General features: G+C 35.4%; 3 protein-coding genes across 3 annotated transcripts; 1 reads left to right on the top strand and 2 right to left on the bottom strand.

Annotated features, from left to right (window-relative positions):
- Positions 1-781: 781 nt before the first annotated feature.
- On the bottom strand, positions 782-5,340 carry LOC110659662 (NADH dehydrogenase [ubiquinone] flavoprotein 2, mitochondrial). The gene is made up of 10 exons (XM_021817660.2): positions 5,148-5,340; positions 5,031-5,063; positions 4,871-4,936; positions 2,605-2,721; positions 2,327-2,404; positions 2,093-2,198; positions 1,943-1,989; positions 1,337-1,414; positions 1,165-1,230; positions 782-1,073 (listed from the first exon to the last, which is right to left on the bottom strand). The coding sequence occupies exons 1-10, from the start codon at positions 5,211-5,213 to the stop codon at positions 966-968; spliced, it is 765 nt and encodes a 254-aa protein (XP_021673352.1). The 5' UTR covers positions 5,214-5,340; the 3' UTR covers positions 782-965.
- A 101-nt stretch (positions 5,341-5,441) lies between these two features.
- Positions 5,442-8,884, top strand: LOC110659661 (protein OSB2, chloroplastic). Its single transcript, XM_021817658.2, has 5 exons — positions 5,442-5,909; positions 6,510-6,648; positions 6,721-6,805; positions 6,893-6,999; positions 8,518-8,884. Exons 1-5 carry the CDS (start codon positions 5,533-5,535, stop codon positions 8,704-8,706), a joined length of 897 nt encoding a protein of 298 aa, XP_021673350.2. The 5' UTR covers positions 5,442-5,532; the 3' UTR covers positions 8,707-8,884.
- Positions 8,885-10,812: 1,928 nt separating this feature from the next.
- Positions 10,813-12,344, bottom strand: LOC110659660 (auxin-induced protein 22D). The gene is made up of 4 exons (XM_021817657.2): positions 11,966-12,344; positions 11,637-11,845; positions 11,443-11,542; positions 10,813-11,348 (listed from the first exon to the last, which is right to left on the bottom strand). The coding sequence occupies exons 1-4, from the start codon at positions 12,175-12,177 to the stop codon at positions 11,276-11,278; spliced, it is 594 nt and encodes a 197-aa protein (XP_021673349.1). The 5' UTR covers positions 12,178-12,344; the 3' UTR covers positions 10,813-11,275.
- Between the last annotated feature and the right edge of the window lie 2,439 nt (positions 12,345-14,783).

Below are 14,783 nucleotides of genomic sequence, written 5' to 3'. Positions count from 1 at the left end.
GTCTGGTACCATTCCTCGTTTAGAACGGTTGAGTGGAGTGCCATTGAACATATCAACTCGTTGGGTGTAATTCTTCATAATCCATATCACCGTTGACTAACATCCAACCCGAACCCAATCCATAAATTGGCTGGCCAGTTCTGACCAATAAGCAACTCTCAACTTCTACAAATGTGTCTAGTTTCAAAACTCTCATTTCAATCAGTCACTAACATCAACAAGCTTATGAACCTCCATTGTCGTCCAGAGGCCAATTAAAAAGTAATAAATCCATAGTGACTGTAATGCAAGTCGAGTTATCACCACTGTCGGCAAACTAAAGCTCATGTATAACCTTTTGTCTGAAACACAATCATGTAGATCATTGAACAAAACTCTTATTCCAGCTGCAATGATATCATGGACGAGTTACCCATATCGATAAGGCAGCTAATCCTCTCATTTGTCAATCCTATTGGTTGCAATCCAAATAGGATAGGCCACTGCAATAGCTCGGAAATTCAATAAAACAAAGAAACAAAGGATACTTTCTACATGACCCACACGCAAAGGAAATATGAAGTGTGAAAGATACCTAGTATTGAAAAAATATGTTACAGTGAAGAACAGGAGAACGAGCCTCAGAATGGCAGCATCTCATGAAAAAATGCAATCATTCTTGATTATTTCTGCATTGAATGAAGATAATTGATTATCTTTGTGATGCTTCTGAATCATGGCATACCCTAGTGTAATGTGCTCTTCAATAGAGCAATGCATTCAGCGTTTAAATTCAAGGGAATCAAGGAATTGGTAAGCCTTTTCATAACTAGAATATGAAGTAAGCACGGAATTTGAATATCTGCCAGAAACCAAGCTGGCAAGCAAATACAAAAAAGGGTTGAGATAAAGAAAAACAAGGACGATACAGGGAAGCTTGAAAACATCCAAGCTTTGCATTATTGGAGACAACATTTACCATAACTTTAGCAGGCATCAAGATCCCGGCATGGAGGAGGTTTTGGCTCGCCGTGCAGAGTAGTGTTGCCTCCTTCTGGGCCACACTTAATCCGCTTTGGATTTTGTGTGCCAGGCTGAAACATACATACGTATAAGAGTTTAACTTCATAGTGATAACATCCTTAATCAAAGAACTTACTCCAGCGACTTGCCTAGTTGACTTACCGGTAGCTTCTCTCCCCTTCTTAGCATCTCAACTATCTCAACAACTCGTTTTGGAGTGACATCTTCCTGCAATTAGGATAAGAAAGAAACATGAAATTTCTAAAGCTTCCTGTTATTTGGGAGAAAAAAAAAATACCAACTTATCAAGACAAAGGAATTATCATGGACCCACATAATAATTGTAAGTATATCCTTCAGAACCATTGGAGTAATCAGCAACAGTAATCATGGGAGCATTTACACAACATCCCTGCAGAAAAACCAAGTAATATTAAAACATGCACAAGTCAATTACAACAGTGAGCAAAGCGCGCGCGCGCGCAACACACACACATATATATTTGGTTAATAAAAGGTTCAATTGAGGGTAACCCTCCCCAACCACTAAACCCCATAGCTTGTCAAGGAAAGATTTGATCATAGTGCATTTTTAGTAGAACTGAATGGAGTTTAATGAAATAAAATACCAGATATATGAGGACAAACAGGAACATATTGACTGAGAATACTGGATAAACTATACTGAGTACTGACATACTTATAATTTCCATGAATACACAAACAAACAGTTCAAAAATAAAATTTGAAGAATTTGAATATCCTTATTAAAGATTGTCAATTGAAATACATTTTCCAAATATTTCATAGGAACAAACAGCATGAATTTATTTCTGTTTTAATTATCTATATCCTAATCTACAATTAACCAAGCAACACCAGCCCTATACTTGATTGGAAAATTATATATTCAGAACATCAGACAGAGTGAAAGACTCACCATACATTCCATTTCCCCAACAGAGAAAAGACCATCCTTTGTTACTTCTGCACATTAAGAATTCATAGGTTTATTCTTCAAAGATGAAAATCTAAGGGGGTGGTACAAGTGTAATGTGAAAGAAGTCAACATTTTTTTTTTATAGCTCACCATTGCGCTTCACTCCTAAGTGCTTCAGTAATGCATCTTCAATTTCTCGTGACCCACGTATCATACAAGGTGTTGTGCCACAAACAAGTAGGTGGTACTTGCCCACCTGAAAATCCAATGAAAAAGGTTGATTTGGGAAAGCTGCAGCTTGTACAACCACAAATTGGTATATGTAAAAGAAATCAAATTCAGATTGTTGTAAAAGATGTATTTTCAAAAGATGTATTGTCTTACCGGTGACCGGTTGAACATTGAATAAAATGTTGCAACTTCATAGACACGGATAGGAGCAACTTCAATAACCTTAGCTACCTGGAGCATTCATAAAACATTCAGCTAAAGTTATTTACAAAGCATTCAACTAGAAAGCATTATGATATGTAAATACTAGCATTCGCTATACAAACCAACTAGTATCATTTTATATTTTATAGCAGAGAATAGCTCAACTTATTAGTACAAGTTCATACACACGTAAATTGACCTCAGAAATTTCGTGTGAGTTTACTTACTGCATCCATTGCTGAAACAGGAAGCCAACCCCCATACTGCTGCTGTGCAAGATCTAGCAGTGGAATAACTGCTGATTGCTTGTAGTTGGATGGATAGTGAGATAGTATTTCTTTAACCTGACAACAAAGTTTTATTAAAAAAAAAAAAAAAAATCTAACCATCATTAAAGAATGTGCCAATCAAAATAACAATTCTTTGGCTGAAGATATTATAGGTAGCAGATCCATTATAAAAGCAAGATCCTGAGGAAAACATGAAATTTGTTCAATTGCTGTGAAGAATGCAAGAAGTTGTCTTGACAGCATTCCATGATAAGTTCTCAACTTTTGTTTATTCTATTCTCTCTTATAACAACTATGAGACTATTACATTATCCTAATCCCATAAGAGAGAAGAAGCTATGGAAAACAATTGCCCACTACAGTAAAAGAAACTGTTAGATAGTGATAAATTAATTTATACTCCTTGAAGTAAATGAGTGAAGCGAATAACATAAGTCTTTTTGATGAGATAGCCAAAAGTAACATTGTTATTCACTTATAAATACACTATTGTATCCTAGATTACTCATATGCCCTTGCAAGAAAGATTCCTCTGAATGCAAAAAAATTCACTAACAGAAACACATCACAAACAGCTGGGGATCTCTAGAAAGGCATGCTCTAGTACCTAAAACAGGTATGACCACAGGTTAAAAAAAAGGCTAAGGAAGTTGCACTTTTTTCTAGCTACGCTTGCAACGTTGAACATTGCCTAAACACCTCAGGAAAAATCAGATTAATGAATTGGACCAAGTTACCAAGAGGATGGAAAAATCAGGAATTATTTCTACCATAAGTATCTAAAGCACAAAGCAAGAACATGAACCAGCATAAAGTCCGAAACACCTCCACGTCTTGAAAGTGCAGCAAATTCGCATGCATGATCACATTAGTTAGAGAGTAAAACAGATCAACAAGACTCGAAATTTCAAATGGAAAATAAAAGGTAATGTTCACACACCAAAAAAAGGGAAGAAAATCTTATAGCTAAAGAAAGTTTCATTCAATCATATGTTCTGTGCCAAGAGGCCCAAGGCCATGCCTACATTAACATTTTTTTATCAAAAGAACCTAGAGTTGCAGTGAAAGTATGCTTATTAAAATTTAGGATCCAGCTAAACCTACAAAGTCTCATCTAGATATGCCGATTTACTGCACCATATTAAATTCTGAGCCTAACATTTTTAGTAATAGCTACTCGCATAGGTCAGATTTATAATAATAATAATAATAATAATAATAATAATAATAATTCTATAATATCACAGCAGAGAATAAGATTTATCCAGCATAGTTATTAAAGGCTCAAGGCGCACTAAGGCGCCAAGGAATCTTAGAGCCTAGGTGCAAGGCGCAAAACACAGGCGCGCACCTGAGCGAGGTGAGGCGCAAAAGTAAAAAATTTAAAAAATCTATAAAAGTCAAAAAAATGTGATTCTTTTCTTTTTTTTCTTTGGCATATATCTTGAATTGGGTTTGCTGGTTTGAGTTTAAGTAGTAGTCCTCTTTGCCAATAAAAGCGTTCGCTAAAGATGGAAATAAAGAAGGCATGTCTTTCTAGAATCTTGTGCCTGGAACAAAGGCACACGCCTAGGCGCATAAGGCGCTAGGGTTTGAGCCTGAGGCGCGCCTTTAATGACTATGCTATCCAGGCAAACGTGATAACCTAATGACTATCAATATGAAAATTGAGTGGGCTACTTTACAAGGTTGTTAATCCTAGAAGATGCTCTGCCTTTAAGAGGCCAGTTTAGGTCACTATAAGCTTTAGCTTGAAATTTAAAGTCTCAGAATAAGCCAAATCAAGCTTTAAAAACCCTACATTTGGGTTATTTTCATCTCTTGTTTAAAATATGGTCTCTAAATCTTCAACCAGTATGCACATGCATGTCCTGTTCAGAAGATCAGAACATTAACCAACCAAAATGGTTAAGAATTCCCCCACTCCCCATTCTTTTGAACCTACAAGTTCATTCAAGTCTAACACCACTAGCATTATTATCTCCACAAATAACTTATTCACATAACTTTCAACATTTTCTTCAACAGTTAATAAGTTATGCCAATTATCGAATTGAATATAAATGATAAACTACGAAAGAATCGAGCTTTGATAAAAATAAACAAATAAATCAATACGTAATTAAGAGAGAACTGCCCTTTCAATCAAACAATTAAAACACACTATTCTCATATTCAAATTTGTTAGTATTTTTCACTTTACCTTCTCCTTGTTTACATCAGTGAACTCCCATGGAAGATTCGGATTATTATCCGGAGTGTCAATGTGCTGCATGATCATCAATTTCACGACATAATTAAAAAAAAAATAATAACTTTCATATAAAAATAGAGAATTTTTCAGGGCAAACACTCTGACTCACGTAGTTTAGGGCGGTGGAGAACGATCGAGATGTCTACAGGAACGAAAGAAACAAAGCAATTAGATCAAAAAGAATGATTGGATGAAGGGGAAAAGAAAAAGAATCGAAGGGAAAAACCTGGGGAACTTGACGGAGAACTTGACGGATCTCGCGGAGACGCACGGCAGCGAGACGAGCTAGCATTTTCGAGGACGCTGAGCTCAGTTAAGGAGATAGAAATCTCCGATTCTGATACCAGAAAACCGAAAAACGAATGAAGTCAGGTAGGCAGGCAGCCAGCTTCCCAGTTCCCAAATCATACGGCATGCGTAACTGTGTAACGTAGGAAGATCGACTGGGCCCTTTGCGCAGTCCCCCATTTTTGGGCCGAGGCCCATCGCCCACACCCCCCAAAAACAAAAAAAAAATTCAAACCCTTACATCTTCAGAATTAGGATTAGGATAAGGAGAAGATGAAATTCGCAAAACCCAAAACCCTTCTAGCTGCTAGCTAAAACGAAGAATGATGGCGTTGGAGCAAGCTCTGTTATCATCCTCCGGTTGCAGTAACACCTTCCTCCGTGTTCCAGGGAACCCTCTCGCAAACTCCCAAAACCCTGCTTTATCCCCAACCCACTTGTCCTTCTATCCCCGGACAGATATTGAACGATTTCGCTTTAATCGCAGCTTGAAATGTTCGGTTCATTTCAGAGACAACAACTTCAATCAGGTGGTAGAGTATGCTAAACCGGCGGAGGTTCCATGGAATAAGGAGCTCTGTAACACAGTGCATTTCATTGGCATTGTTGGGACCCCTGTTGAAATCAAGCACCTCCCTTCTGGCAAGGTCCTTGCGTGGACAAGACTCGCCGTCAAGAAAACCGCCACGGAGACAACATGGTGAATATGTGTTTCTAGAGTTTTGTTTTGAAATTAGCATGCTTGGATGTTTAGATAATTATTATTGCATTTCTGTATTAGGTACATCAATTGTTAAGCGTTACTGTTACTCTAAGGCTAGGGAAGGTATGAAGAGTTTTCGGGTTTTGAGATATGGAGAGATTTAGACTTTAGATAAGCATTTGTTTAAGCTTCCCAAGTATGAAATTTGGAAAGCTAGCAATGAAAAAGAGAGGGAGGGGGAACTGAGATATTGAAGTAATGTCTTGGTGTTATAAAGGGAATTCCATTTAGTGGTATGACCATTATATATTAGCCTGTTTGGGTTGGAGGGTTATAGCTACAGAAATGAGAAATTTCCTTCTCATTGAATATCACTTTATGTACTGGAATTTACCTTATATATTATTCTGTATGTGCTTTCTCACTCTATTATATGTGTGTATCTTTGTGTATTAGATTTGCTTTTTCCACCTCCTTTCCTATGATATTCATGAGTGGTTGCTTCATGACTTTCTAATTACTTGATAGAATATAAAAAATGGTGCTAAATCAAATCTTTACATTTCCATTTGGAAAATGCATATTGATATTTCACAGGATCAGTTTGACGTTCTGGGATGAGCTGGCACAAGTTACTTCTCAGCATGTTGAAAAAGGCCACCAAATATATGTTTCTGGTCGATTGGTTTCAGATGTAGTTGAAAATGATGATGGGAAGCAGCAGACCTACTACAAAGTGCGTTATTCATGACCTTACATGCATTTATTTATTTCTGCATTAGTTTATTATTATTTCAACTTCCTGCAGGTAGTGGTCCAGCAATTAAATTTTATTGAAAGGAGCTCTGGGTCACCAGCATTATATGATCGTGATTCTGATAGCATGGTAGCAAGTAAGTCATATCTTTTATGAAACATGGTCTCAAATAGATAAATGTAAATTGTCACATGCATTTTATTTGACATTTAATTACTGGCAGGTCGAAAGTTTGGCAATAATGCTACAAACAGCACAGTTTCCACAGAAGAACTATGGCAAGCCTTTTTCGCTAATCCTTTGGAGTGGTGGGATAATAGAAAGAACAAGGTAGTTCTCTCTTTGACTTTGTTTAACATTGGAAAATGCACACATTCATGTATTTATTATTGTAACATTATTTACATCTGATGCATCCTTTTGTGCATGCATATATTGGCATAATGTATTCATGCATTAAGATACTAGTTCACCTTTATTATTCACATTCTCAAATATATAAATGTTATTAAGGACATGTATGAGAGAGGGTCACAAGTGTAAGAACAGTGAGAGGGGATACGAACAAGTTTTCCGTAACAGTAGCTGTGTATTAGGGATCATCTTTGAATCGATATTTATTTACCTTAGTTATCGATGAGCTAACTAATCATATTTAAAATGATATCTCATGGTGTATGTTATTTGTAGATGATATTATCTTAATGGATGAAACTAGTGAAAGAGCTAACAAAAAAATGGAGTTGTGGAGAAAAAAATTTTCAGAGTAAGGATTTTAGGCTAAGTAGATGTAAGACAGAAGATATGCATTGTGATTTGTGAATTTAGCTCTCATAGAAGCAATAGAGGTGATGATCAATTGGATGGAGTTTTGGTGCCAAATGTAACCAATTCATGTATTTATATTCTATTACCCAGAAAAATAGAGTAATAGATAAAGATGTTACTCATATGATCAAAAAATGAGATGGAAGAGTGTGACAAGTGTGCTATGCGATCATAGGATTTCTGACAAAGTGAAAGGTAAACTTTGTAGAATTGTGGTTAGGCTAGCTGTGTTGTATGGGAGTTAATGTTAGGCATCTAAGGTACAAAATATTTATAAGATGAGTTTGACAAAAATACATATCAAAATGGATGGCTGATAACACAATATTAGGTAAAGATTAGGAATGACTACGTTTAGTAGAGAGTGCATGTGGCACACATTGGGAATAAAGTAAGGGAGAGTCAATTAAGATGGTTTGATCATATCCAATGTAGAGCACCACGTATCAAATTCCTTAGTTGACCTTAACTAGTTTGAAATTAAGTCTTAGGCTCCATTTATTTTGTGAAAAATATTTTTTTGAAAAACATTTTTCACATTTTTCTACTTTTGGGGCACTTGAGAAAATGGGTCAACAGCAAATATTTTCGTAGTTAGAGTAAAAACTAAATTAATTTCAAAGAAAATGACTTTCTCTTTTTAAAAAAGGAAGGTATTTTCTAAATTTTGATAATCTTGTTAAAATATTAAAATACTTATATATGCATAATATAAACACATACCATCAGTTTAACACTGCAACCAAACAATGGAAAATGTTTTCATCTTGAAAAATAATTTATATAAAAAACATTTTCCATTTATAAGTTATTTTCTGTGAAATAAATAGAGGCTTAATTGGTGTTATTTTAGTTCATAGCATTTCATGCAAACTAGCTAGTTGGATTAGAGTCTTTTGCTTTAAAACTTTGTTTGCATATATTATATTGAGTTCAAAGTTCAAACTGATTGTTCAGGTGTTATTTGTTACATGCTTCAACGATCAGATGCTAATCCAAACTACTTCTATTTTTTTATAGAGGAACCCAAAATATCCTGATTTCAAGCATAAAGATACAGGAGAGGCTTTATGGGTTGAAGGTAGATATAATCCAGCCTGGGTGAAGTCCCAGTTAGCAATATTGGATGAAAGAATGGGAGCCCTTCACGATCAGGATTCCAAGATGGATGTACATGCAATTGCTGGTGATGATTTCATGCCTTTTTAATAATCCGTGGTGCTGTTTTTCCAATATTAATGCTATGTCGTACAGTGTCTCTTCTTACTATTCACCTTTTTTCTGAGGTTATGTTTTGGAAGGCATCAATGGGCTTTGTTTGTATAGACTTAATGTAGAATCTATTGTATGCAAGTTGTAATTCTTTATACTTTTCCTTTTTTGTACATGTTCAAAATATTCTTTTCATTATAATTTTTTTTTTTCGCTTGTTTTCCATTACATTCGTAACATAAATCAATATTGCTGCCAAAGCATAGCCCTTAATATGGAGAACTTAAGGGTTTGGGCTTCATTGGTTGGTTGAATCTAATTTTTTTCCAAAACAGTGGTATTCTTTTTGTTAATTGGCTGAGAGTCGGACCTTTGCTTAATCCATTAGGAGAGTCAACAGTAAACCAGCTTTCCTTAAGAGCCAATGTGTATTGTTGTCATACAAACTCAATGTAAAATTTCAAAATTTAGAAACTTGTTGATTCATAATTGGATTTGGTTTTGTGTTAACCATGTCTAGGCGCCTGGTTTGATGTAAATGAGCAGCTGTGATATTTGTATACCCTGTTTATTTTATGAATATGAAGATCCCATGGAATTCAAAGCGAAACTAACTCACACAAATAGTAGAAGGGAAGCATATCTTTCCCGAGTCATCAGTAGCAGCATGTCTCACTTGTCAACTAGCGAAGCTTATGATAGATGGGGCTAACGTGATCCTTATTCCACTGCTAAGCTCATTCATATTTTATAGCTTAGAGTTTTTGTTTGTTCTTCAATTGTAGTACTTTCATAAGATCATACTTTAAACTATGTCATCTCAGTTCCGATACCTTCCAACTATATTCAAATATTTAGGTGTGGATTAAAGTATTTGCTCACTGTTTTTAAAATTTGAAGTTATATTTTCTATTCTTAAGCTTGTTGATGTGTATGCTGTCTGGATCAAGCGTTTAAGGGGGTTGGTCAAATGAATCCGCTTTTGATAATGGATTTTTATTAGGACTGCTTTTATACTAGTGTATCTGTTCATGTTCTCTTCAGGTACATGATTCTTTAAATAACAAATAATATTCAACTTAACTCAACTAAATTTTTATTTCAAAAATTTATTAGAGTCGGCTATATGGATTCTCTTTCATTATGACTCATTTGGAGATATTACCAATTTATGACTTATTTGGAGATGCTTTTTCTGGTGTTTGCATGCCTACATTGATTGTGATACACTCCTGATAGTATGAGGCTTTTGTGATTATAGAAATTTTAGATTTGGCTGCAGTTCCACCCTCTCTACCAAACCAATTAACATTTTATATTAGGACTGCGTCAGAACAAATTTGTTCTCCTATGTCTGGTCTCTACTGGTCATTAATGACTCCTTGGACACAAGTATGAAACGTGTTTCTGACCAGCTCATCTAATTAAATTTTGTCACCTATTCTTCTTTGACAGAAGTTTCATCCAGCAAGTGCCTGCCTCTATTATTTCTTAAAAAAAAGAATCAGGATTTTTTTTTCCTCCTAGAACCTTGGTATAAAAGACAACGTGCCCGCTTTTCCTCCGTTTTCTTTTCGTGGTGGCGGTGGTGGTGGTTGTTGGGGTGGGGGTGGGCTGGGTGGGTTGTGGAATGGGGGCTGGTGCATGTGAGGGAGTTGCTAACCTAAGAATTTGATTTTAGATTACTCTCACAAATATTTGGACTTGGAATAATAAACTTTTGGCTTAATGATATGGTTTGATGAACATGTTTTCCTGCAATTTTACATGGATAATTCAAGTTGATAAAATTAGTTTTAGTCATGGAGACAAGCAATTAATGTGCAATTATTCTAGAATCCAGTTTAGTCTTTGATGAATGAAAATATTTGAAAGGGGAGTACTTCTCAAAACGATGACTCATGATCGAGTTTGATAATTATCCAATACAGAACTACAATAATCTATTTAATTAGAATTTAAAGTGAATTTATTCAGAACGAAGTACTCTTGTAAGAATAGAATCCTGCTGGAGATTTTCTGTGCTCTTGTAGCCTTGGATGTGGTAATGGTATGATTATTAACAAAATTTCAGATACCCAAAAAAGAATAACATCACCATGGTTTTGAGTAATGGGAACATGTATTTTTGTTCTATTATCATGTTTCATCATTGAAATTCATATAACTCTCCAAAAAAGAAATTTAATGAGTATAATTCTGTCCTTATAATCCTAAATTAAACATATCGAAGTCTCTCTCTCTCTCTCTCTCTCTCTCTCTCTCTCTCTCTCTCTCTCTATATATATATATATATATATACACACACCATTTGTACAGTTAAATCTCGAAAATTTTTCTCCATTATTTTTCCCAGTGTAGGACTTTTTTAAGGTACCATAAGATCAAAAACCTAGGAGGACGAAAGCCAAATTTCCAGAAAGATCAGATAAATCTGTTTCAGCTCCTTTCCTTGTTCCCAAGAGACCTGACTTCCTGGAGAAACACAAGGCGAATGCCTGTTCATCTGAATCACCATGTTTTTTCTAGGTGCATCTTGGTGGATATAATTATGTTCTCTGGTTTTCTATAAACAGCTCAATCCTTTAGTTTCTGATCCTTTCATAATTCTCAGCCTCTTGCATGAACAAATAAACATTCTGCAATAAGAATAAAAACCCTTGTAAGTCTGGAGAATACATTAAAAAAAAAAGGGCAATAAGACAAGAAAAAGCCATGCGAGAGAGAACTTACTCCCATGGAACATCTCCAACAAGCATCCAGTCACCTTCTTTGTCTTCATAAGTAGGAGAATAGTTAGATCCATTGTACCCTTCTCTCTCCGAGTACTCACCTGGAAGATTGTTACAATCTCATTAGAATCAGACCATCAACACAGAAAAGAAAACCCTAATTATATCTGATATGGGAAACCTGTGAATTCTTACCAATAGTTAGCTTGAACATGTTCTCCAAGGCCTTGAGGAGCTCCGGGTAGCTCTTGTACACCTTAAGATCAATCTTTCTCAGATAAGGAGCTCCATCCACTCTTACCTTTACGTACATACAGGCACCCTCACCCTCAGCATCATTTTGCTTCGTTTGAAAGCAATTTTTCCTGTAAGATCTGATCGGTGGCCATCCCACTACTTGTGCCCTGCCATCATTAGCCAACACGGACCAATGTTAATACTCATTCATCCACGAACTCATTTTCTTGTTTTAAATGGATAGAAAGATCCAACTGCATGTTTCTTTTAAAGGTAAAATAACTTACTTGGCAGGCGGTTCATCAATACCCCTGTCACCGTTTTCAGCAATCGATGCACTAGAATTGCTTCTGGTCCTAGACTCCTCTGCTATTTCTGGTGAGGCTCTCTTGTTGCTCCTTATACTAGGAGCACTGGCTTGTTTCTTAGGTTCATCGCTTCCTGGCAACCCTAACCTTAGCTCTGTTGCCTTCAGATTGAGATCGCCTTCGTATGCCATTGATTCAAACCTATTCTTTTGCCCTTGTGCCTTTCAGATGAATTTAAAGGTACCCTTTACTGAAAACTGTGCTTTAGAACTAGAGAATATGATATTCCAGGAAAATTTTTTGTATTTTCCAATTAGATTTCGGAATGAAACTGTGCGTTGATGAGAAACGCGCAATGGAGAATTGTTTTTATAGTGGTGCGTGGTTCATAAGGGACGACATCAAGGCGAGTTATTCTCTTCGTGCATGTATTTGAATGATGAAAAGGCATGAACCCGCTTGTTTTTTTCTCCACGCGCTCTCCCATTGACCAATCAGTGGGCGACATTATGGGTCTCCCAGATGGGAACCTTTTAAACGCGCTTGAGATTGCGCGTGAACGAAAATGATTTATGTTTATTGCAGGAACAGATCTGGTTGCCTGTCACTGAGGAACACCATGGAGTTGAGTGCTGAAAGTGAGGGAGACAAAGGAGAGACAAACGCAGCCGACGGTATTGAAGACTGTGGACCAGGGATCAACGGCTTTAATGTGATCTTATAAGAAGTGAATGGAAGAGAGTTGGATCACGAGTCAAGAAAGTTTGATCGAGACATCCCACGTGGATGTCGTTTATTGGCAAGGCATGACATGTCGGTTTTACATAAGTGGGACCCTTACTTGAGTTTGATTTGGTTTGTGGGTGATGCATGACATGGGGGATGCCATGTGGCAATGTCAGTTCATGATCATCATCAATTCTTTTGGGGGTAAAAGCTTACTTGGCCATGAATCCTGTCCCTTGTACTTTGAGTATGCATAAAAATCAATTTATAAGGATAATTTTTATTTATAATTAATTAGTTTTATTGAAGGAAAAAAAAAGTTGCATTTTAACATTTTTATATATAAGAAAACTCTATTTTTTTCATTATTAAGGGCAGCCAACCTCACATTTAATCCTTTCATACTCATATTGAAGACTCCATAACCAAAATGAACTCAAGCACAAAATCTTGTGTTGGTCGATAACGAGTCTTGTGGTGTACAATTCACCAAGATTTATTTTCTTGTGGTGACCATCAGCTAATAGATATCTTGCGAAAATTGCAACAAAAATTCGATTGTTACATGCTTATAGTGTCGTCCACATAAATTTGGATTTTGTATTAATTATAGTAACATAGATTTGCCATGGCAGCTGGTGGGTTTCAATGTGTAATATATTGATCATCCAGGTAGCTTCGGCCTGTGGGCTATATCTCCAGTTCTTATAGAATGTGCAGATTGTGACTTCGTTCTTGTAGAGTTTAATTGCTCATGTATGGAGTCGTTATAATATTAATATGCATTTTTGTTTTTCCTTTTTTGATTAATTCACTTCACATTTTAGTGGCCAACATTTTATTGCTCAAGATTTTTTTTTTCTTAAATTAAGCTTCACATTTCAGTGGCCAATCAGATCAACTCATTCTCTCATAGTATTAAATATATTTTCTATATAAAAAATATGTAAAAAATTATTACGCTTTTCATACCCATACACATATAAAAATACATATTTTCATTACATTTATAAATATCAGAATCAAAGTTTAGAATACTTCTGTGAATAGAGTCAAATAGACGTGAGTATGTCATTATACTAAGAGATGGTAAATTTCAAACGTGAGATCTCTTAACTTAAACTGTTTGAATTTTTTGTACGACTCAAATCAATCCATTAATCGGAGCAAAATATAACTTTAACACCGTTAGATTTTGATGTCATTCTTACAATTTCATCTTTATGAGATTAATAAGCTTCAATATTAATTATTGGGAAGAAAATACTTGACTGTTATTAATAAGATAATTACTATGAAGAAAAGGAAAAGGGAAAAAGAAGCCAAAGAGGGCACTGCTCAATTCAATAAATGGGTATATAGTTTGGAAGGCAGGCTGTGCTGTGGTGGTTGGTTTGCCAGTGGAGAATGTAGCTTGAACTCAATATTAATTAGTAAACTTGGTGGTTTTAGAAAGCCAGAACATATATTATTAGCTCTATACATTATCTCCAAAAACCAACTCAGAGATAGCCTGCACGTACAATCACATCATAAAGAGAGATGGGCGATGAAGGACAAATTAAGGGCTCACAAGTGTGGAACAAAAGTGCATGCTGGCAAACTTTTGCTAAATTCAACTTCACTTTTACTTTGTGAGGGCCAACTCCATTCCATACACACTCAAATGGCCATCCTCCTAGTGTATGGCAAAATCCCACTTACATGCCTTGTTGCCTTACTCGATTATAATGTGGTACCCTCCTCCCTCTTTTGTCCCCAAGGTCTTGTTGGCAATCTCAAGAAATACAAAATACTAAAATTTTAAAAGTATAAAAAGTTTGATTTCTCAAGGAACAGAAATAAAAATTTTATTAACAAATTTAGTGGAAAAAAAAAAAAAAGAATCTATCACTTAGACTTCTTTAACATTAACTTAATGGGAAGAGATATATGGATACCAAATGTTTGATATTTTTATTAAAATTATTGTTAAAAGATATATTTTAAATATATATATTTAAAATTTAATATTAAAATTTAATTTAAAATTAAATTTAATATATTAAATTATAAAATAATTAAATAATTT

The sequence above is a fragment of the Hevea brasiliensis genome, chromosome 2, assembly GCF_030052815.1.
Source record: "Hevea brasiliensis isolate MT/VB/25A 57/8 chromosome 2, ASM3005281v1, whole genome shotgun sequence".
Lineage (NCBI taxonomy): Eukaryota > Viridiplantae > Streptophyta > Magnoliopsida > Malpighiales > Euphorbiaceae > Hevea > Hevea brasiliensis.
Note: the sequence above shows the minus strand (reverse complement) of the source record. Positions and strands in the feature narration are given on the sequence as shown.

Bases quoted from the DNA above. Each gene is read 5' to 3' on its own strand.
- LOC110659662 (XM_021817660.2), bottom strand. From the start codon at position 5,213: ATGCTAGCTCGTCTCGCTGCCGTGCGTCTCCGCGAGATCCGTCAAGTT. The intron at 5,064-5,147 runs GTTTTTCCCTTC...TCGTTCCTGTAG, and splicing joins TTCTCCGTCAAGTTCCCCAG to ACATCTCGATCGTTCTCCAC. The intron at 1,990-2,092 runs GTGAGCTATAAA...CTTAATGTGCAG, and splicing joins CTTAGGAGTGAAGCGCAATG to AAGTAACAAAGGATGGTCTT.
- LOC110659661 (XM_021817658.2), top strand. From the start codon at position 5,533: ATGATGGCGTTGGAGCAAGCTCTGTTATCATCCTCCGGTTGCAGTAAC. The intron at 5,910-6,509 runs GTGAATATGTGT...GATATTTCACAG, and splicing joins ACCGCCACGGAGACAACATG to GATCAGTTTGACGTTCTGGG. The intron at 6,649-6,720 runs GTGCGTTATTCA...AACTTCCTGCAG, and splicing joins AGCAGCAGACCTACTACAAA to GTAGTGGTCCAGCAATTAAA.
- LOC110659660 (XM_021817657.2), bottom strand. From the start codon at position 12,177: ATGGCATACGAAGGCGATCTCAATCTGAAGGCAACAGAGCTAAGGTTA. The intron at 11,846-11,965 runs GTAAGTTATTTT...TAATGATGGCAG, and splicing joins ATTGATGAACCGCCTGCCAA to GGCACAAGTAGTGGGATGGC. The intron at 11,543-11,636 runs GTAAGAATTCAC...ACAATCTTCCAG, and splicing joins CATGTTCAAGCTAACTATTG to GTGAGTACTCGGAGAGAGAA.